General features: G+C 35.2%; 1 protein-coding gene across 5 annotated transcripts in view; it reads right to left on the bottom strand.

The window, feature by feature from the left end:
- Positions 1 to 520: 520 nt before the first annotated feature.
- Positions 521 to 24679, bottom strand: part of Pde8 (phosphodiesterase 8) — a 406334-nt gene continuing 382175 nt past the window's right edge. For all 5 annotated transcript variants that reach the window (XM_083130652.1, XM_083130655.1, XM_083130651.1 and 2 more), the window contains 4 exons: positions 23965 to 24116; positions 14861 to 15019; positions 11625 to 11754; positions 521 to 3210 (listed from right to left, as the gene is read on the bottom strand). In XM_083130652.1, the coding sequence (XP_082986778.1) occupies positions 3020 to 3210; positions 11625 to 11754; positions 14861 to 15019; positions 23965 to 24116 (632 nt within the window). In that variant the 3' untranslated portion in view covers positions 521 to 3019. The remainder of the gene's footprint in view (positions 3211 to 11624; positions 11755 to 14860; positions 15020 to 23964; positions 24117 to 24679) is intronic.

Genomic DNA, 24679 nt, shown 5'->3' with positions numbered 1-24679 from the left:
TATGTAAATCAAATTTTAAATTCAATATGAGACAAAGAACGGCTAGCTGATATTTTATCAACTTTCAGAAGAAGAAACTGGATACTGCCAAGTGATAACAACGCTTCAAATGGTGATTTAACATTTTGTGTACTTACTGGAATGTCTCCTGCTTGTAGACAGATGTTCTCTTCAGTGGCAAACAAGTATAATCCAATCATCCATTGATATGATTGATATCATGCAGGACCAAGTATGGGTTATAGAATCTTGAGACAAACATGCAAAAGATTGGTAAAATACCTCTGTGTATATATAACAAAACCCACTTACACATACACTATATGGCCACAAATTCATGAGAAAATTACCTCTGTAGAACTCGCCTATTTTCTTTAAGACAGAACATGCAAACAAAAACAGTTTCAAGTCTTAGATTGACTTTACTCCATAATTGTACATATTTGGCACAAGGTAAGGCCCATATGCCTTTTATAAACATAAACAAACAAATAGTTGAATTAGATTGGAATCCACTGAATGTGCATGAAATGAAGAAAATACATTGGGAAGGCAAAAGTATAAAATTTTTAGTTGTATAGAATCTGCAAGTTAAAAAATATTTTTTATGTTACATTACTAAGTTCCTCTTGCATTAGACCTGAATAAAATATTCTTTCCACTTTTCTTCATGGAAACAAAAAACTAATTTTTAGTTAATGTTAATCAGTGCTGATAAGCTTTTTGGATTCATTTTCACTTCCTTTTCCTTGAAGGTTTAGGACTACTTTTGTAATAAGACAGAAAAGCTATTGTGATTCTTCTGGTTGTCTGTAAACTAATATAATATAAAAGAAAAATGGAAGTATAAAGACAATAATTGTTGTACTGTTTAAATTGTGTTGAAATTATATCACAAGATAAAAATTATATATTGCTGAAAGCTACTTAACATCTTCATACTAAGTTAAATAACTGTTGACTAAAAAATAAAGAAAATCAAATTCTTTGGAAAGTTGTATTTTGAAGAGGTCCACTATGAATACTTTGACATGTTTCATTATTATTCAGTCTATACCTTTGGTTTGCATCAATACTTTACCCCACTTCTAAACAAAATTACAATATGAAGACCTGTGTTTCAAGATATGCTTTTGTTTCCAAACGAAGTTTATGTAAAGTTCCACACACACACACAACGAAGTGTGAAGTAAACTATTATAGACAAAAGCTTACAGTTCCAAACATCAGTAAAAGATTGTAAACAAAAACTCAACCATGGAAGAATACCATAGGAAGAAATTATTCCATCTGCGTAAAATAAAGCTTGTATATAAAAAAGCTACATCTGCTCCTCAGTAGTCCATTGGCAGTGGTAACACCAGAATTTGCAGATGTCCGCAAAAAAATTTGGGCATGCCACATCCTCAAACAAACATGTATTTTCATATTCACATCATTATTATGTAATCCAAACAAGGAGAAGTTCAAATATTAGAAATCATACAAATTCACGTGTTGCATTGGAAAAATGTTAATTTTTAAGTTGTTACATTAACAACGTGATACAGTAATAATTATAAATTAATGTGTTAATGGAAAATATGAAAAATCCTGGATTCGAATCTGTTCAGGTTTTCCCATCCTATGTATAATGTATATGCTTACGCCAGCCCCCGTGGTGGAGTGGTTAGCACATGGCGCTACGATTCGACAGGTTCGAATCTCAGCCTGGGTGTGGATGTTTGTGAGTGTCCATCAATTTCATCATGTCATCTTCACAAATTAGCCAAAAGTGGCACAAAAAGCAAAGTAAATCAAAATAAAAAAATGTATATGCTTACAAAATTTATCTATTACATTTTGATAGTGGGTCATCCTGATTTTAGGCTCAACCTAACTATTGGCTATAGCAAAATAATTTGAATTTTAAAGGTTCTTTGAACTTAGTAGTGTTTTATTGGGGTATTATTTGCAACTTGGTCTTATCTTAATGTTGTACATGATTTAAAATTCTATCCAAGGAATCTACAAAACTTTGAAGCAAAATTTAATATTACGCGGCTCACAGCAGAAGTTTGATCCCACACAAACTCCAAATTCCTGAGACACAATAATTGTCTGGTGGATGGACAGTCATGAGATGTAGCCTCCAGAATATATTTGAAATAAATAGGTAAATCTTCTGAAAATGGAATAAAAAAATCACTTTTGTGTTATTGGGAACAACTTGATTATCCAACTTAAGAAAAAAAAAGGACAATCCAAAATTAAGCTACTACCTGAACATTGTGAAAGAAGGTGAAAAAATAATCAAATAAAACATAACAATTATTTTTAACCTCTTTGGTTTGATATTAGCATATTGTCAACATGTTTTTACTGATGATACTGCAGCATAATTGAAATTGTAACATATTACAAATATCCAGCCAGTGACATCATAAAAATAACTTACAATTTTTTTGTGTAACAGTTATAAAGTTTGGATAGTATTAAAACGACAAAAAAAAAATAAAGTTACATAACTCGCATAATATTTGATATTTCATTGGAAGCTTTGAATTTCTTTGTTCACTTAAATTCTTCTAAGACTTAAGTTAGTGTATTTAATACACAACTAAAATAAAAATATGACAGTTTCTAATACAGAACCAGCTGTTTAGAGGACCTTTCCTTTCTTTGTGTTTTAAACAGTTACTTTGTACTTCATAATAAGCATCAATGGCAAATTTATAAAATTATGGAAGAATTTTTTTACCAGCACTGCTGACATCACACAAAGTACAAAGCCAGGAAGCTACAGTCTTTCTCCACTGCTCAATGCTGCACCACATTTGCAAGAAAAAAGTAGTTTTGGTACGAAATAAATATACAGTTATTGACTTCTCTTTTTAGAACTTTACAGTCACACAGGAAGAATCAAAGAGTCTTGAAATGCTTATATGAAGAATTGTTTCACATAACGGACTGTTTTTTTCCATGTACACATCCACATAAAGCACTAATATAGTCACGCACGATAGCACAAATATTAACGTTAACACACACTTTTATCACTTGTCCGAGTTTTGGCTTCTTCAGACTCCTCTATCGTACTTTGTACATCCCCCACTGTGTTTTGAATTTCTTTTATATCTTCTAATCTTGTGATACCCTGTTGTTCCTTCTCTTTCCAGTATTGATAGTTCGCTCTTAGGTACTGGAGAAGCTCTGGCATGTCTATGAAAGCTGTGAAGAATGAAAAATTCTATCAGGTAGATTTTAGAATCTCTATGGGGATATCTAGTTTTATTAGAGGTAGCAATGGTGGTACTTTTTCTTCTCTCTTAAGTTTTACCAACTTTAACATGTAACATAATTGGGTTGTGTAATAAAGACACAAACACATTACTAACTTTTTCTGTGAGACTTACTCTTAAATCTTCTATTAATGTTGGTGGCCCCTGCCAGCATCCACATGGAAACTTGTTGCTTCACTGCTGGGCTGGTTTCCAGTTCCTATCGTTTCCCTGAGTGCCGCTAGGAGTGCTGGTGTAGCCAGTTCGTCTGCTATGTTTGCTGCCTGCACTTGGTTTCCGTTACAGCAGTCGGGCTACACCAGCGGCACTCAGGGAAACGACAGGAACTGGAAGCCAGCCCAGCAGTGAAGCAACAAATTCCCAAGTGGGCTGCCAAAATTAAAAGTAAGTCTCACGGAAAAAGTTAGTATCTTGTTTACATGTATTTATTAACATGCGAGGTGTTCCTGTTCATTACTGGTAAATCTCAATTACTTGATAATATGCTGGACAATGGATGACCAAAGTAAGATGGGATGGTGTGGGTGAGGATGCATGTAGACTTCAGTAGAAATTCAGAATAGTAGCGAGGAATCTAGATTGATGGTCAAGGTTCAGCAATGAACTATAGTACCATGACAAAGATATACTAGCTTACATCCTCTAGCCAAGATAACACTAAGCATAAGTAAACACTTCACTTATTTCTACACATCTACTGGAAAAGACACTCAGACCCGTGGTCCTTCCTTAAGGCACATATGTACTGTTCAAAAAATAAAGGAGAAAGTATTCATTAAAAAATATATATATTCCTTTATGTGCCACATTTCATTGAATGATATTTTATATGTATAGATATCTTAATAAATTATACTTATTAGGTATGATCTATCCAGCTCATTTTGTTCCTTAGACATTAATTTTGATAACATTTGAAGGGCAAGTAAATGACAATCACATAGAGTAGCATAATGAACTAAACTCCATAGCACAACAGCCCTCTAAGGGCCAGGTGCTGCTAGTGTCCCATCACTGTCGTTTCCTGGCTGCTACTTCTTTTCAAGTAGCTTTCCAACTATCCCCACGATACTGATTCAACAGCGAAATTTTGGGTCTTCCACCAGGAATCGAAACAGATTGCTTGTACAGTGTCTCTCAAAAGTTTTAGGACAACGACATTTTAAACTAGGCAACCCAATTTACACAAGGTGTTGGTGGGTTGCGTGTAGAGTTAGGCTCAATTTCAGGGTTGCCACATGCACAATTGATATTTATAAAATACGCTAAAAAATAAAAACAAGTATTATTGTATAAAATTATTAAAAATATCACTATTATATCGCAATTGACAAAATTTATTCTCAAAGAAAAAATATAGGTTTTCTGATATTTCATCGCTGATGAGTCTACAGAAAGGAAAAGAGGTGAGAGAAAACGAGAGGTGACAAAGGAGAGAAGAGGAGATTGGAAGAAGATTCTAGGAGAGATGAGGAAAATGGAGCAAAGAAGAGAAAAGAGGAGGAAAACGAGATGAGAGAAGAGGAGACGAGAATAGGGGAGTGGAGAGTAGAGTAATGGAGAGAAAAGGAGAAGAATGAAAAGAAGAGGAGAAGAGTGAAGTGGAGTCGGAAATCTACGACAGGAAAGAAGATACGAGGAGTGGGGAGAGTGGGATGGAGATAAGATGCAAGAAAAGTATGGAAGACGATATGAGATAAAAGCAGAGCAGAAGGAGGGGAGAGAAGAAGGAGAAGAGAAGAACAGAAGGGACTGAAGAGAAGAGGTAGTTTCAGAAAATATCGTCTCAGCGTCAAGAATTGATGCATTGGTTAAATTATCGACATGAAACATTCAATAACATTTTGAAATGTATTGGAGAATGTATTAGATCGGTTCGAAATGCCTTTTGGGTTCTTTCAGAGCAAGATAAAATCTTCCATGTAAGATCTTTGATTTTACCTGCGATTATACCACTAAAAACATGAATGTAATTTTAATATTTATAAGAATTCTCCAATTTTTGTCCACTTCTCCGTTGAAATGGAGATTTTGTAATTTAATATTTCCCCTTCCCCCATCGTTAATTCCAAACTGAATCATTCCATTTCACACGGACAATGAACACAATGGGATAGGTCTAAAACTTACGAAAATTTTCTGCCACTGGAAGGGTTTGAACCTACGACCATTAGATTGACAGTCCTGAATGGTAAACACTACCCCACAAGCCTTCGCTCCTGAAAGTAAGTAGAAGGAGCTGACCAATGTGAAATGTAGATGCAACTCTCCTCCTACATGTAATGTGCAAACAATACTTGTTTGTAACAAAGAAAACGAAAGTAGTACGACTCGGCGAAAACATTTAATGGAGAATTGCACATGATGAGAACTTTTCATTCGATATTTGCGGAGGTATCCTTCCATTGAACTCGAGTGGGAAAAGGGGTAAAATTAGTATGTAATAAATTGCCACAAATATAAATAGTTATTTCATTAATATTTGTTAATAATGTCTTTGAAGCAGTACACAATTATCGTTAGAGTATCATAATTCACGATCTTATACATGAAAATATCCCTTTGAACGTGTGTCAATTCATTTATTTGTTTATTTTTTTATAAATTCCATATGCAGAACAATGTAGCCACTATACACTGCTATTACAAATAATGTTACCATGCTTTTGTTTATAATAAAAGGAGAATTAAAAAAAAGAAAACCTTCTAAGGAGGATCGAACCTGGGATCTTTAGCAGTCCAACCGAGAACTCTAACCACTACACCACGCCCTTACCTTCGATTGAAACAACAATTTTTAAATATTCTGTCCCTCCAATATTGTAAATGTCGTTGGGTATACATGTAGTTGAACTTTTGCTTTAATTTTGGATTGCTTTCTTGTAGTATAGCAGATATCTTCGAGAAATTATTTTCGAATTGATGAAGAAAAACGAGAATTTTGTTACGTAGTTGTGAAAATGCGAGTTATTTCTTCAAATTTGTTATTGTGATTAGACATTATTAATGGAAAATATCTAGAGGCTTGAACATTGCAGGACGATATTCTTTTCCTGTGATCCTACAACAGACGAAATGCTTGTTTACTGACGCAAGTCTCGTGTTCAGTACAGTCTTATGAAATGTATTTGATCTTTCCGTAAGGTAACACGAAATAATTACACCGTTTGCGAACTACCAAATCTGCGCAACGTTAGACGTAAACAGGCGGAAAATTTTATTCATAAAATCACTTCACATTTGACAGTATTCATCAAGAGAGACTCGTGGGACACTGTGTTAAGGTGCTGGAGGAAATCCTTCTCATTTTTCTTCCTGGAAGAACAACAATTTTTAAAGTAGAGCAACAGTCGTTCCGCCCTTTCTTATTTCTTTTAAATTCTTCCACATTCCTTTAATTGGGTTAAAAATAAATAAAAATATTGCTTGCATTTCTGTCATTGGCGTAGACCAGGCCCGTACGCAGGATTTCTTTGAGGAAGGGGCCAGACCCAAATTTATATATATATATAAGAGAGAGAGAGAGAGAGACAGATATTACAAAATAGTTCAAATAGTGCAAGCGCCATTGAAAAGTCATGATAATTCTATGTTTAGAAAATAATATATTTATAAATTAAATGTTGCGTACTAGGAATTATTATTACAATAAAGAACATGTCTAATTGTGAGTTAAGAAAAAAACAATAATAAAGAGACATCTCGCATCATGATTGCAGTTCGAAAAAGTCGGGACAGGGATTGAAAGTAACACACTGTCCTGACTAAATCGGTAAATTGGACGTTTCCTAGCCTTGCATTAAAAAAACTAAAACCATCCAATATTGTACCCTGAAGACTTTTGCGCAAGAAACAGATTCATTTATGTAAGAACAAAATTGAAATTTTTACACATTTCTAAAATCGAAGATGTTATTTTCGTAGTTACTGATAGGTTCACATTTAATTATTTCAGGGTTCGAGGGGGCATGGACCCTATGCACCCCCCCCCCTTGGGTACTGGCCTGACGTAGACAGTGCGAGAGAAATTTTGGAGAATCTTTCTATTAAATTTATTGTTTACATCCACCTTATGCTCAGATAGGTTTAGTGACAATCGTGAACTTTTCGTTTAATAGATAATATTTGGTTTTAAACGACGGGAGAACATTGGTCGAATTTCCTTTCTTGCTCTTTTGAGAGAATATGTACTTCTACAATAGCAATCGCGTTCGGAAACGGTGAAAAAAAAATGACTTGGTTTCCGAAAGCAAACAAGCTTGGTATCGTAGCTTGCTCGCATTCAAAGTGACTCACGCTATTCAAGGCCGCTTCTTATCGCAAACCACTGTCGATGCAGTGTCTGCACCCAGCAAGTTACAAGTGACCAAAGTCGAATTTTAAAGAGAATCTGAAGAATGATATATTTCAAGTTGGGCACTAGCTCAACATGAAATAGTTTAAGTGATAATGTCTGACAAACAAGAAACCTTATTGAATAAGTATCGGGATAGTAATATGAGTATCCGCTCCTTTTTAACAATGTAAGCTCGAAGACAATCTGTATTCCATTTGTTTATATGGCAACTTAGTCAACCGGAGGTTATTAAAAGGAACTATTTCGTAGATGTTCATGTAACCGTTATAAAAATACAAATAAAATATATTCACAAGCTTAGATATACTAACAATGAAGAAATAAATTCAGAGTTAAATTTCAAATGCATGTGTATAGAGTAATTCTAGAAGTACAGAGCTATATCAGAGTGTTAAACATCTTTTTGCAGGATAACGTTTACAATATTGACGCGACAGAATAAATAAGAACTGTTGCTCCAAAGGAAACAAAGGGCGTAGTGTATTGGTTAGAGTTCTTGAAAGCATTGATTGCGGTCCCAGGTTCGATCCTCCATACTAGGTATTCTTTTCTTTCTTTTTTTTAAATCCCCTTCTATCAAACAAGAGCATGGTACCATTATTTGTAATAGCAGTGTATAGTGGCTACATTGTTCTGCATATGGAATTTATAAAAAAATAAACAAATAAATGAATTGACACACGTTCAAAGGGATATTTTCATGTATAAGATCGTGAATTATGATACTCTAACGATAATTGTGTACTGCTTCAAAGACATTATTAACAAATATTAATGAAATAACTATTTATATTTGTGGCAATTTATTACATTCTAATTTTACCCCTTTTCCCACTCGAGTTCAATGGAAGGATACCTCCGCAAATATCGAATGAAAAGTTCTCATCATGTGCAATTCTCCATTAAATGTTTTCGCCGAGTCGTACTACCTTCGTTTTCTTTGTTACAAACAAGTATTGTTTGCACATTACATGTAGGAGGAGAGTTGCATCTACATTTCACATTGGTCAGCTCCTTCTACTTACTTTCAGGAGCGAAGGCTTGTGGGGTAGTGTTTACCGTTCAGGACTGTCAATCTAATGGTCGTAGGTTCAAACCCTTCCAGTGGCAGAAAATTTTCGTAAGTTTTAGACCTATCCCATTGTGTTCATTGTCCGTGTGAAACGGAATGATTCAGTTTGGAATTAACGATGGGGGAAGGGGAAATATTAAATTACAAAATCTCCATTTCAACGGAGAAGTGGACAAAAATTGGAGAATTCTTATAAATATTAAAATTACATTCATGTTTTTAGTGGTATAATCGCAGGTAAAATCAAAGATCTTACATGGAAGATTTTATCTTGCTCTGAAAGAACCCAAAAGGCATTTCGAACCGATCTAATACATTCTCCAATACATTTCAAAATGTTATTGAATGTTTCATGTCGATAATTTAACCAATGCATCAATTCTTGATGCTGAGACGATATTTTCTGAAACTACCTCTTCTCTTCAGTCCCTTCTGTTCTTCTCTTCTCTTTCTTCTCTCCCCTCCTTCTGCTCTGCTTTTATCTCATATCGTCTTCCATACTTTTCTTGCATCTTATCTCCATCCCACTCATCCCCACTACTCGTATCTCCTTTCCTGTCTTAGATTTCCGACTCCACTTCACTCTTCTCCTCTTCTTTTCAATCTTCTCTTTTTCTCTCCATTACTCTACTCTCCACTCCCCTCTTTTCTCATCTCGTTTTCCTCCTCTTTTCTCTTCTTTGCTCCATTTTCCTCATTTCTCCTAGAATCTTCTTCCAATCTCCTCTTCTCTCCTCTCTTTCTTCCCTCCTCTACTTTTCCTCTTCTCTTTCTGCTCTCCTTTGTCACCTTTCGTTTTCTCTCACCTCTTTTCCTTTCTGTAGACTCATCAGCGATGAAATACCAGAAATCCTATTTTTTTTCTTTGAGAATAAATTTTGTCAATTGCGATATAATAGTGATATTTTTAATAATTTTATACAATAATACTGGTTTTTATTTTTTCGCGTATTTTATAAATATCTATTGTGCATGTGGCAACCCTGAAATTGAGCCTAACTCTACACGCAACCCACCAACGCCTTGTGTAAATTGGGTTGCCTAGTTTAAAATGTCGTTGTCCTAAAACTTTTGAGAGACACTGTACCAAAGGAAAGAGCACTCATCATTTGGCTATATGGGAGCCCACAGAAATGTTAATATTTGCATATATATATACAGGTAATGGACAAAATAATATGAACACCAATGAAATTGCAGAAAACTTGTATTAGTAGGGGGTTGCCCCCCCCCCCTTGCCTGAATGACAGCTTGTATCCTACGTGGGATAAACAAATAAAGGTCCTGTACAGTGTGAACTGGAATACGTAGCCACTCCTCGCACAAAGCAGTCTCAAGTTCCGAAAGTGTCATTGGAGGTGGAAACCGATTACGCACTTTGGCCTCCAAAATACTCCACAAAGGCTCAATGATGTTAAGATCGGGGGACTGTGGACACCAGATGAGATGTTCTACCTCATCACTGTGCTCATCAAACCATGCATCAACGCACCTAGCAGTGTGAATAGGAGCGTTATCATCTTGGAAGATGGGGCATGCATCGGGAAACAAAGTCTGAACCATGGGATGGAGGTGGTCACCCAGGATGGTGCAGTACTTCTCTGCGTTGATTCTCCCACGCAGGACGACAAGTGGGCCAACACCATTCCAAGATATAGCCCCCACCATGTTTCACGGTAGGCACTAAGCAGTCAATATCAAATGCTTCAGCAGGAGTTCTCCACACATAAATACGTCCTGTGGTCTGAATAATGTGAAAGACGATTCGTCTGACCATATCACATGTTCCCATTGCTGCTGTGTCCAGTTCTTGTGCTCTTGGCACCACCTTCTTCGTGTCACTGCATTACGTGGAGTCACCAACGGTTTGGGGATGGCAACTCTGCCATGAATGTTCACAGAATGCAGATCCCTTTGAATGGTTTTCGTTGATACAGGGTCCTGGAGGTGATTGTTCATCTCTGCGGTTATTTGGGACAGTGTTGTCTTGTGCTTTCGAGTCACTATTCGCTTCAACACACGTCGATCCCTGTTGGATAACTTTGTTTTTCGCCCACTATTCTCCTTTGCAGACGTTGTCTTTCCATGTTGGCTGTAGGCTGTCAGAACAGTCGACACTGTGCTCCGTGCTACACCAACAAGTGTAGCTGTTTTTGTCAGAGATGCTCCAGCCAGGCGGGCTCCTATGATCATGCCTCTTTTGAAGTCTGAAAGGTCGGACATACCTGCATTTGACGGATAGCTGACTGCTCGCATGCAACTCTCACACCAGCTTCTGATAGACTGATATGTTTGCTTTCATCGCCACTAGATGGTTGAAATCTCTGCTGAGTGTTGTTCCTTTTCCACTACGGCATCTATAGGCCTTTGCAAACCAAGGTGTTCATATTATTTTGTCCATTACCTGTATGTTGAAGCTTCAAGTTGCAGATCTATTTTTATCTTTAATATCATAAAATGATGATAAAGAAACTTAATGGTGCAATAGCCTGTTGAGGTTCAAGGCCTTGCAAGTAGCTTTACATTGGGCAATGGCTGGTTAGAATGTTGATTCTCATTGCTACTATTGGCTGATTCATTATAAATATGTTGTACAGTTAGATACATTTAAATATAATGCAGGTAATCTGAAGCATTCAACATTCCAAGAGATGGGATTATCAGCGATGCAACTTCGTAAATTAAATAAAGTAGTGCTTGCCTCAATAGCTAACCTTAAATACACATGTGGAGGAACTGTCTGAACACCTGCCAATGTTTTGAGAAGGAATAATAATAATAATACAGGTCCAAATGTGCAGTCTGGGCAAAGTTTTACATCTACCACCACTGCTTCATTATATGATGCAATAAGCTAAATTTACTTACCAAATAAATAAATAGACAAATTCATTGATAAAGTAAGGTCACTTACCATCCCAGGCCTCGAACATGTCATTTATTATGTAATCAACAAACCCCATCTGAGACTTTGGTATTGAGCAAGTAGCTCTATCAAACAATGCCATCACTACAGGTAACCCTTTCTTCTTCTCATCATCAGTCTGGAAATGAAAGAAAGAAATGTAATTATTGAAACAGAAGTAATTGATAGTGGCATTAAAATTCCAAATTCAATTAGCAAGCAACATTATAACAGTATGATAAGAATAACACTTCAATTTTTGTTACCACTTTGTATGTAGATGAACAAAATTGGTTTTCTTACATAGCAATTCTAAGTCATAGTTCAAAGATTAAGCTAAATTTTTTCAAGAGCTAACGCCACTCTCATCTCCCATACCAGTTTTTATGTATTTGGTATGGGAGAAGTCCAGTGTAAGTGGTGGGCTAATCTAGTGTTCTCTTCCACATCTGTGCTCTCGGTTGACTATCACCAGTCACTATACAGTTCAAATCCTGTGTCCCTTTTAGTGCAGTCAAAATAGGAAAAAATAAAGTAACTTATTCATAACAAGCTGAAATTGATATATGACTTCTTTATAGCATTAATAGCAACATATCAAAAGTCCCTGGCAATCACCAGTACACTAAGTCTGCCATATTGAAAAAATGGCTCACAAATTAAAGCAACGAAAAATTATATCTTGCAGCACAATTCAGGTTCAACAAGTCTTTCATAGGCCAGCCGCATACCGGATCTGACACGACGAGTCACGATGCGATGCTACACAACACGACGAGCCACTTTGCTTCCGACAAAATGAAACAAATAATTATTATTCTTATCAGTGTTTTTTTCGGGAAAGAAAGTTTTCGGTACAAGTTAGTTTCTTGTTATTATTTGTTATTGTGTTTATCATAAGAACTGCTCTAAATATTGTGGTATATAAATGATCATTAGACCTCAGATTTTAGGTATTTAACCTATTTTTTCCTTTGCAGGTAAATGAGAAATAAAAAGTTACATCAGCGTTCCATTAAAAAATGCAACAACTGATAAAGTTTTATAGTGCCTAAAATAACCTATTTTGCTTGTTAGAACCTATTTTATGTTTTTTTTTGCCAAAATCAAACCTTTTCTTAGGTTTTTGTATATTTTTTAAGGTTTTATATTATTGTTACATCACACACAGGTATTATTTGTTCGGTTTCGTAACGAAAACATTCAATGACTAGAGTATGTTTCAAACAAGTTTGAGAGCAAAATTGCTAATGATACAAGTATTAGTTTTACAACAATTAGTGGATCATTTTGAAAATGATGCACAGAAATAAACATTTGGTTAGAAATTAATTTTTGATGGTTATGTATCTATTAAAATTTCTCACGGTCCCTTTGAAATTTTGTTTTTAACAATTGGAACTAATTAGTATTTTTCAGGAACTATGAACCATTTTAAGTTTTTTGGAACATACTTCAGGATTCTTTTAGTCTAATTTAATATTTTTAAAACCTATTTTAGAATTTTTAGAACCTAAAAATCAGAGGTCTAAAGATCACACTTCTTTCGTTAAAATAAAATTCTTTTAGTTTCATTCTCACATATAAAGGTTACCGGTACGGCGTGCTGTTGCGTACGACCTGAAAAAAGAATTGATTTTTATTATTATTGCATCTAAATTAAATGTATAAACACAAGATCTATGACATCTGTCCTTTCAGGAAATTAGGTTCTCATTTGCATCTTAAACGAATAGCACTCACTGCAATATATATTTTTTTTCTACATTTCCACCGACAAGAGACAAATTTAGTTTTCATCCATTTCATCTATTCTTTACAAGAATTAATGTAACAAAGAATGGACTTTTGTATGGTGCATTAAATAAATAAAATGGATGTCCAATGTCGCAGCAGGAACTGAGTTTTTTCAGAATGGAGTTCCGGTGCTTTGCGGCTCACTTTAAACGCTGCTTCCTTCCAAGAAAGGAAAAAGTTTAATTCGCATGCTGCAACCACATAGTTATTTGAGGAATAAATATCAAACTGCCCTGAACATCGACTTCTTGCACAATTTATGAAATGTTTTGTACATTACAAGATAATTTCTAATAAGTCTATTTCTTTCACGTAATATCATTCATCTCCTGTGCCACCTCATTCCATAGCACATCAATTTTGTCCTTATTAAGGAAAGGATTCACGCATGCGCAGAGCGTTTTGTCACATCTTGCTCCTCCTAAACCAAATTCCCAGGACCTTCACTGTTTTGTCACAACGTGACTCGAGTCAATTGTATCGTCCAGTGTGCAGCGGCTCATAAGAGCACCATGTTAAATGTTCCCTCGAGTCTGTTTGCAACAAAATGACTCATCGCGTCAGATCCGGTGTGCGGCTGGCATTAGAGGTCATTAAAGTTGTTGCTATGTAGATCACAAGGGAAATGCATCATGCCTATGCAATGAATCATCTGTTGTGTGGACCAAGAAGAAATATAGTTCTGTCTGTATACAATGAAACCATTCCATGTAACCCCTCTTTCCTTCAGCTATGTTTAGTGTCCCAAACCTTTCACTTTTGTAGCACAAGAGGGCAAGTTATAAGTTGATTTCAAATTGTAAGATCTGCGGTACGCTCAGGAAAACGGCAACAGAACTGCAGCTCAAACATTTGACAAGTGTAAGAGAATCATGGAAGCAAGAATAAAAGCTAAAGCAGCTCCATCCAAGAAGCATTGCAAATATCCAGAATTGGAGCATCAGCTGTTCGGGAAGTTAATTCCATTATTTCTTGTGCTTAGCTTGTTTGTAGATCTTGCCCCTGAAGCTGAAGTAGGCCAATGTCGGTGTGTTTGAAAAGGTCTATGATGTCTAGTGCAAAGTGATGTTGCAATAGATCCAAGGAATCTTGAGTGACACACTGGTCAAGATCAGGATTTGAAGTTTTATTTTAAGCCCACTTTATGCACAGGTGGCTAATTGGGACTGGGCCTACAGTTTAAGGTAGGATCTGAACCACTATGTGCCTCCACTGGGTATCAAACCTGGGATGCCTTGATTACAAGACGACGACTTTACACTACAACATCAGCGAGGCCCAGTCTGATGAAGAGCAGACCAGTAAGTCACCAGGAGATGCCTGCAAACACTTAGGTATCCTTATCTGCAGAGTATTCTTGACTTAATCACAAACAAGATGATTTCATGTAAATACTGTAAGGTGAGTTGTGTTACATGTTCATTAGTCACATTAAAATTATTACTCACTTGACTAAAATATTCCTCTGCTATTCTTCTGGCCCATTCAACACACTGCTTCAAGGGTCTTGCAGGATTTGACACGTCTGCACATTTTATTAGCATACGTTTAATTAACGCCACATTTTCTGTAGTGAGAAGATCAACATCTGGAGACTCGCACAATGCCTGCAAAGAATAAATAAATACATACACTTTACTTCTCTTCCTTATTAGACATATTCATTGGCATATTTAAGGACCTCAGTGTCATTAAAAAAAATCCTCAACGCCCCTGCCAATAAATAACATGTAGCATGTAGCTGTTACAGTGTAATATTCATTAAGATAATCACAATGTTGAATGATGATTAAATGAAATTGTTGAAGGGGCACTCACAAAGAAAAACCACCCAACACTGGGATTTTAACCTAGGAACTTTGGTGGCAAGATTAAAATTTGACCAATGAATGCACTTGGCCACCGTTTTAGCAATACAAATGCACAACATTTGGTAGAGAAAATAGTACATGTGATAACTAATACTTATTTCCCTGGCAGTATGCAATAGAATGCTGTACAAATACCTTTCTCACAGGAAAGATTAAAAGCTAGTTCAGGGTTTGCCCTAGCAAGTAAAAGTCAGGAATATCAATTTATGAATAAAAGCATCAGACAATTATTATTATTATGTACCTTTCACAAAAGGATGAAAATGCATTTAATTTTATGCTGCACTAAGTGGTCATTAGAGTTTTCATATTTTTTCATTCCCCCCCCCCCATCTATATTTCTGCAGAGTCAAATGAACTTTAACCATTTGAATATTGAAGATATAACACTGACTTAATACACTGAAATGAAATGAAAGGCACTTTCCTACTGCATCTTTTATTTCCCCAAAACATGAATTAAGGCGAAGAGTGACAGTTTGGTACCACGTGTGCATTTCTTTTAATATCGTCCGAATGGGCACTCCTACTAAAAAGAAACTCAACTGTACAAGACAGTAGGAATTACTCCCCCATGTTGCAAGTGGAAGCGATTTTTTGAGTTTATTAAACTGGGCACAATGCTTGAAAAATATGATAAATAAGAATTTTCAGATTCCCATGCATTCTTTATGGAGGGGAAAAGCAACAACTTCAAGTTAAAGCTAATGAAATGGGAGTTTTCAACTTTTTCTATGACAAATCAAATTTTCAACCGGTCCTCTTTCTGTTTGTGTTTTCTATGTCATAGGATGTTTAGTATTCCCAAGAAAATAAGTAAAATAGTATTCTGAAAAGCATAATGCTAAGTTTTCTCCTCCTACGACCATCCAGCAGACAGACATCTCTTTCTAGCTTGCTGCGGAGTAAGGTTGGTGCGGAAGGAGCAGTTTAGGGTCCTTGCATCTGGCTCGACATAAACTGTTCCTCCTGCCCTGACTTATTTTGAAGTTAGAGCATTTTGGAGAATAGGTTGAGAGTTTCTTTTTAATAACTGGAAAATGCACTTTATTTTGGCAAAATACATGTAATAATCATTTGCGTTAATGAAATAAATAAAAATATACACACAGTCTTTATATCTTTCATTACATTTATATGTATGTACGAATGCACAATCATACATAATTAACCTTTTAAATTTAATTATGAAGTGTACTGGAACCCTTTTTTCCCAAACTAAAAGCACTAGTGATAATAATGATAAGCAGTGTGAATATTTGTCAGGACATTGGCATTTCCAGACCAATTGTTATGAACGTGAGTAGCCAGCAAGACAAATATGGAACTGATGAAGTACGGCACTCATGCAGCATGTTGTATTTGGAACATAACTGACAAAGCCTCATGGAAAGAGGCTACTGATAACAATGAAAGGGATGAGAATGCCAGAATTACTAAAGGAATGTAGTGAATAAACGAGTGAGATTCAATGTCATCAATAGCCTCTTTGTGGATTCTTCGCTAAAATTAAATTAAAATTGGGGGAGATGCACATTGTGTTCCATCATTGCTGATGCATGGATTTCTAGACACGAGTCAGCTATTGATTGTCAATAAGTTCCCCATTTGTCCTCACGATATTTGGTAAAAACAGTATGATTGTCTTTCTACTGATTGAACAGAACAGCTAACACTAAAACCAAGAATAGTCACTATTGAACTTGTTACGTTCCTAGTAACTTTCCTCACGCTTTACTCCTATAGCCGGGAGCATTGAGGCTCTAAGGGTCTACACTGAAACCTATCTTCAGGGTAGGTGCAGAACAAATCCAACCAAAGTCGTGAAGTTTTAATGAAAAGTTTATTTACTGCTTGAATAATTACAGCCAGTGGTTAGGTAACTCGTAACTGGAACTTGGAGATCAATTGTTAATAGATAATTTCGAACCTACTAGAAAGGTCAAACTAGGGTGGCCCAAACCTAGGTTTTACAGAAGAGTGGCATACACCTATTCACTTCTTCCTAGACTTGGAGTTATCACCCGAGATGGCCAATTTAGGCTTTTACAGAAGAGCGGCTTGCACCTATTCACTTCTTCCTAAATTGGAACTTATATCCCATTCGGCTAACCTAGGTTTTACAGAAGAGCGGCATACACCTATTCACTTCTTCCTAGATTAGACTGTTCCTATTTGGCCAGTCTAGGGTTTACAGAAGAGCGGATCGCACCTATTCACTTCTTCCTAGACTGACACCAGAACAGACCTACTTACGGACCAAACTGCTTCGTATTTATACCCAAAGTTCCAGCCTCGAACACCTGTCTTTAGGTAATTTCTTATTACAATACTCCAAATTACAACAGAAAGATATTTGAAAAATACATAGTTTAGCAATTAATAATTTACAAAGAAAGTTTACATATTCATTTGAGTTAATAATTATTTCCTTAACATTGATAAAATCTTACATTTTGGAATTATACAAATTTAAATGTTCCGCCATTATTTAATTACAATTAGGTTAGTTCATCAAACATTGATAATCTTTTGATTGGCAAATCTATATTTACATAATAATAAATGCCCGTTGTCTTAAGCAAGCTGACTTCATTAGATTGTTACAGAAAGGTGAATACATTAGTTCAACAACGCCTTGATTGGCGCGTTCATATTTGCCTCACAACCCGAGCCATACAACATACATTAAGAAGGACATGAGGTAACACTATATCAATTTTTCTTTTAACACGGCATTGCAAAGTTACAAAATAAGTAAGGTCGTAACAGGTTCCCCCTCTGTAGTTTAAAGGAAAATTTGAGAAACGAAAGTGAAACAAATTTTTCTTTCTTTAAGCTCTTTGCCTTTCTTATACATTTTTTATTTTTATTTTTAATCCCAATAAACAGAGTATAAGGTTGTTTATATATATATATATATATATATATATATATATCAATTGGGTTTATTATTTCAAATTAAATGATTAGTTCAGTAGAACTAATAATTATATTGTTTCCCAAATATTAATGCTTTATCAACATTTATAACAACACACTAGAAATCATATGGTTAGCTTTTCAATTAAGTGCATTTCTTAAATACAATGTTATATTCAAATTTACAATTCTCAAACGTTATTACATGAAAGAGAAATATTTGATCACAACTTTTTAAACTCATTTCTTTTTTTTATCAAATAAACTTTTGTTAGTAACTCATATCTGAAATCTTTAACATGCTTGGGTTAATTAAAAATAATAATTTTTAAACACAACAGTTTTTGTGATTTAACAAACAAATCCAACATAACAAACCTTTCGAATTATTGAATATAACACAGAAATTAATGTTAACTTATTCAGTCATATCAGTTACAGATCAATCATCTTTGTTATGAGAAGTTTACAGTAAACAATAAAGGTTCTTTGTTACACGTTCAACTTCTTAATGCAAAATTAGGACAAATATTTCCTTTGTTTATCTAATCTTGTTTATGTAATAAGCCTATTGAAAAACAATTTGGCTTTAAATATCATATTTTTCAGTTTATCCACATAATAGTTAACAAAATTATTTGATTCGTCATAATTATGAATCATTCTTTTTCAAACCTTTGATCTGGTAATCATCTCAAACTTTATCTTTTACATAATAGGAAATTCTAATTCTCTCATTAGTTCTTATTCCTTTCTCAAGACTTAGCCCTTATAACATTTTTGACCATTTTTTATTTGCGCAGCACACAAGTAACATCAAATATATACTCATTCTTACAGGCTATTAGTATTAGTTAAAGACCCTTTAATGTCACTGTACAACAGTAATTTCAGAGATTCTCACATTAAACCATTCTTTATCAAATATGACCTTTGTTATAAACGTTTACAATTTAAGCCATTTTTGCTAATGCTATGAGGACTCAGCCTTTTAAATAACAATTTCTTCCTTTATATTGTTACAACAATTTCTCTTCTATCCTCGAAGAGTAAGAGAATCAACCTTTTCCCCTGGTAGCCTTTCCTTGGCTTACCAAGCAATAACGCTTACTTGGCTTATGGAAACATCCTCAGTTCCCTGGGGTCTGTTTATAAGGTCTTTCTCTTCTCTTAGGTCCTCTTCTACTAACTGTCCATCTTTTATTATGTAAAATCTCTGTCTTCCTGCTTCTAAGCTCGCCATGTGCCTTTTCATGAATGGCTTTCCCAATACTAGGTCCTTATCCAAATTTCGGACTATATATACTGAGTCTGCAAATACATATTCTCGTATTTTAAAATGGATCTGCCTATATCCCATTATCCTAGAATTTCCCTTTCTAGTAAAATTCAATAACATTTCTTCAGAACTTCTTTTATGTTTAAGTCCTGGTAATCTGTCTCGCAACTGAAGCCAGACTTTATAATTTATTGTAGTGTATTCACTCTCTGTATCTAGAGTACACTTTATTTTCAATCCTAAAATTTGAGCGATAATTTCTGGCTTCCTGGACAACAATATTCCCCTATGTTCAGGTTCTTCTATCTTTCTCTATTCTTCCTTTTCGACTTCTAATTCTAAATGCAATACTTCTAAAAATCTTTGGTGAGGAAATTGTCGGTACTCTCATTTTTCTCCGATACAGTTTTCCCTTCCGTTGTAAATGAGAGAGCTTCATTTACAACGAGGATTGGTTTAAATTTTGATTTAGAATCATTGAACCTTCCCAAGCTGGAGCGACAGGATTTAACTCAGTCAGGACTTCTTCAGTTTGGCAGGATATTTCCTTTGTATTGGAATTTATATTGAAGTGGTTGTTGGGGAAACGGGATTGATTCCATGGTCGTCTATACGGTTGACTTCTATTGCCATTGCTATTATTGTTCCTATTAGGATTCTGAGGTGTTCTGGCCGCTCCTTCACTTTCGTTGTTAAATCTAGACGAAACTATTTGAGTCTGCCTAACTCTGGGTTGAAATTGCCTTCGCTACTCTATCTTGGGGTTATCTCCCCTACTTATCTCCAGTTGTTCGGAGGCTTCTTATCGACTAAGATAATTTGCTAGTTGTTCCATGGTTTTTGGATCTCGAGTCAATACTAGTTGTCGAACTTTCACCGGAAGTTGGCTGATTATCAAATGCAAGACTTCACCTTGATTTACTACTTCCACCAGATTGCAGTAGTTCCCATAGACTTCCCAGCAGTATTCTTCTAACGTTAATCCAAGGGACCTCTGAAATTTCTTATTCCTTAACAGCTGCATTTCTCGTTGTTTAGCCTCTAACGAAGCATACTGCTTTCGAAATGCATAACAGAACTGATCAAAACTCTTCCACTTCCTTTCATTTGCTATAAACCAGGATTTGGCCTTTCCTGTCATTAAGGAAGGTAAAATTTTCAACCTGTAAAATTCTGAAACTTGCATTATATCTAGATAGGTCTTTAAACTTTCAATGTATCGTTCGGCCGAGACTGAATTTATTTCTCCAGAAAACTTCTCTAAGGCTTTTATATCTGCCAGTCTAAAATTCTGACACTTGGATTTCCTAACTCTGTTGTTAGTCTTTTCATCCGAAAGGTGATTGAAGAATTCTTGTGACTTCTTCACTTTCTTCGAGCATCGGCTTCTATTCAACTCCGAACCTTCGTCGGACGTAGCACTAGAGGATGAGAGGTTACTTCTTTCAGTATACCTCCTCTTAGATACACTAGCGATAGGAGTGGCCAAATTGGCAGAGTGAATCCTCTGACTTTGGTCTACTGAATTAGCACTCAAAGGTAGGCGTTCTAATTTCATGGCTAAAGAATCTATTTCACTAGAAGTTTTGTGAAATTGCCATTGTACTTCCTTTATTTCGTCTTCCATTTCCTTTCTTCTTTGCTGTTTTTCTTCCATCAAGCTCTTGGTAGTTTCAAGCCTTAAACTTTCAAATAAGCTTGTTAATTCAGTTTCTTTTGTTTTCCTCTGACTTTTTTCTTCATCTATTTCTTCCAATAAGACTTTTTGGGTTGCTTCTATCTGATCTTTCACTTCTTGACTCGTTACTTGTTTAAATCTTCCATTTCGACCCTCATTCCCTTTTGGCATTCTTCTACAGTTTTTTGTAACTCATTCTTATTGATCTTACACTCTAATCTTACTTCCTCTATAATTCTATCATCTTTTTACTATCTTCTACTCTTTCTTTTTGTCTCTTCTCTTCATCTTCTTGTCTTTCTTTCTGTCTCTTCTCTTCATCTTTCTGTCTTTTCTCTTCATCATCTTGTCTTCCTTTCTGTCTCTTCTATTCATCTTTCTGTCTTTTCTCTTCATCTTCTTGTCTTTCTTTCTGTCTCTTTTCTTCATCTTTCTGTCTTCTCTCTTCATCTTCTTGTCTCCAAGTTTTCAATAAATCTATCATTTAGTTATCAGATTCAGATTTGTTTTGACAACCTTGGCATTTAAAACTAGTTCTATCAACATCTTCACTCGTGGCATCCATATTCAAACAACTCAAGTGGAACAAACACTCGCATCCTTGACATTTGACTGTTCCTTCTTCGGACTTGGAGTCATCAGAGCAGCACTTGAAGGTCACCATGGTTAATTTTCTTTGTTCCTCCCTTAAATACCTTTTTGACATGACTAAATACTAATATTTGAGTTTTCACACTTTTAATATGTAAGTCCTTTTTCTTGAAGAACCTTATCAAACTAATGAAGTCTTCAAGTTAATGTTTCTTATAGGAATCTTCTACTAGTCGTTGGTCATCTTCTTCGACTGCAGTGGTCAGGAATCTTCAGCTCATACGGCGGTACTGCAACTTCGATTCTAACGAAGATCTCTTCCGTAATAGTCGTCTGGCTGGATTCTTCAATTGTCGAGCCTCTACGTTGTATGCCAAGAAGAATCTGTTAGGTACCCAACGTCGGTGGTTGAAGTTCTATACTGTCGAGGTCATCACGATGGGTGCCAAAAAGGACCTGTTACGTTCCTAGTAACTTTCCTCACCCTTTACTCCTATAGCCGGGAGCATTGAGGCTCTAAGGGTCTACACTGAAACCTATCTTCAGGGTAGGTGCAGAACAAATCCAACCAAAGTCGTGAAGTTTTAATGAAAAGTTTATTTACTGCTTGAGTAATTACAGCCAGTGGTTAGGTAACTCGTAACTGGAACTTGGAAACTTACTAGAAAGGTCAAACTAGGGTGGCCCAAACCTAGGTTTTACAGAAGAGCGGCATACACCTATTCACTTCTTCCTAGATTAGACCGTTCCTATTTGGCCAGTCTAGGGTTTACAGAAAAGCGGCTCGCACCTATTCACTTCTTCCTAGACTGACACCAGAACAGACCTACTTACGGACCAAACTGCTTCGTATTTATACCCGAAGTTCCAGCCTCGAACACCTGTCTTTAGGTAATTTCTTATTACAATACTCCAAATTACAGCAGAAAGATATTTGAAAAATACATAGTTTGGCAATTAATAATTTACAAAGAAAGTTTACATATTCATTTGAGTTAACAATTATTTCCTTAACGTTGATAAAATCTTACATTTTGGAATTATACAAATTTAAATGTTCCGCCATTATTTAATTACAATTAGGTTAGTTCATCAAACATTGATAATGTTTGATTGGCAAATCTATATTTACATCATAATAAATGCCCGTTGTCTTAAGCAAGCTGACTTCATTAGATTGTTACAGAAAGGTGAATACATTAGTTCAACAACGCCTTGATTGGCACGTTCATATTTGCATCACAACCCGAGCCATACAACATGTAGTATCACGGACATTAGCAAGGACATGAGGTAACACTATATCAATTTTTCTTTTAACACGGCATTGCAAAGTTACAAAATAAGTAAGGTCGTAACAAACTACCATTATTTGTTTATTTCAAACTATACTTTCTCATATTCATAGCTCCATAAATATACATTCTTCGATTACTATCAGGCACGTATTTAGAAATATATTTTGGGGGGGTATTCTGAACCAAGTGTGTCAATAATAATAATAATAATAATAATGTTTAAATTAAAATAATTATAATTAATTAAAATATTCAAATTAATATAATTTTTTATTACATGAATAGGCAAAAATACGCTATGAAGATAGTGATATAACTGCATGTGTTCTTTATCCAGCTTACGTGTAGTTAAGGTCGGCAAAATTTGTAAGACATTGCAAGGAAATTAATGTCAAATAGAAAAGGAATTGAATATTTACTGAATATATAAAAAACAATCTTAGAACCAGTTGACAAAAAGTTAAATTCCTGGTAATATTTTATGGATATTATTACACAGTAATAAATCTTTCATCATTCTTCTTTTGTACTGTCATTCAAAGTCGTACAATCCTTGCCTTCCAATAAGTTCAGGGAATATTATTTAATAGTTTAATTTCATTATGATTAGGAATATTTTTTAATTAAAGGTGCGGAAATAAATAACCAAATAACCCTCGATTAAACAACAAGTTGATTTTCATTATTTAATTTTAGTATGGGGGGGGGGTGTCCAGACTCCCCTTAAACTATCAACACTGAAAGTATCTGAAATCATATTATTTAGTCTATTTATTAATCATGATGATATAAAATATATTTATTCTTATGCATAACATTTCTATAACAAAAAAAGTAAAAAACTGTAAACTGACTAAAAATATAACAAAAGTCTTACTAATATCATTATTTTACAAAAAATATTAACACTCACCTCAGTTGACCCCAGTTCCTCTTCCTTCAGTGCAGGTTTCGTGAAGACATTCACAAATTTTGAAAAGTGCTCAAAGTGCTTCGTCATCTCTGTTGCCAAAACCATGTCAATTATGCTCTGCCTTACCACATTGTAGATATCTCTATCTAACCCTACAAGTGAGCAAAAATAAGATGTTGGTAATATCATTCAGCTTCTTGCAAACCAGTTAAAACAAATTTGTTATGATAAGAAATTAATGAGAAATTATGCTACTATAATCACAATGTAGTTTGTTTGAATTGTTCTTTAAGTCCACTTTATGCACAGATAGGCTAATTGAGACTGGACCTACAGTTTAAAGTATGATCCGAACCATTGTGCAGTGTGCCTCCACCAGGTATTGAACGTGGGCCCCTTTTATTACAAGGTGGTAACATTACCACTACGCTATCAGGGAGGTCACATACAATATAGTTGCATCACAAGTCATCAAAATATATGAATGTTGTAAAAAAACTGAGATTATACAAAAAGTAAAATAAGAAAATGTGGTTTTGATTCTGGAAGAACAACAGACTTACACATTACAATTGCACATCGTTGTTAATACTTTTTCTTGTATGTACGCATTGCTTGCATGATAGAATTATTTTCCTGTAGTTTACGGTGTAATAAATGAAAATGTCTGATGAAAGGAGCGTGTGTTCTCCTGAAACGTCACAAAGAAAAAACT

Source organism: Lepisma saccharinum, chromosome 11, assembly GCF_977018435.1.
Source record: "Lepisma saccharinum chromosome 11, izLepSacc3.1, whole genome shotgun sequence".
In the NCBI taxonomy this organism is placed as follows: domain Eukaryota; kingdom Metazoa; phylum Arthropoda; class Insecta; order Zygentoma; family Lepismatidae; genus Lepisma; species Lepisma saccharinum.
The sequence above is the reverse complement of the archived record's forward strand: the minus strand, read 5'-3'. Positions and strand labels throughout refer to the sequence as shown.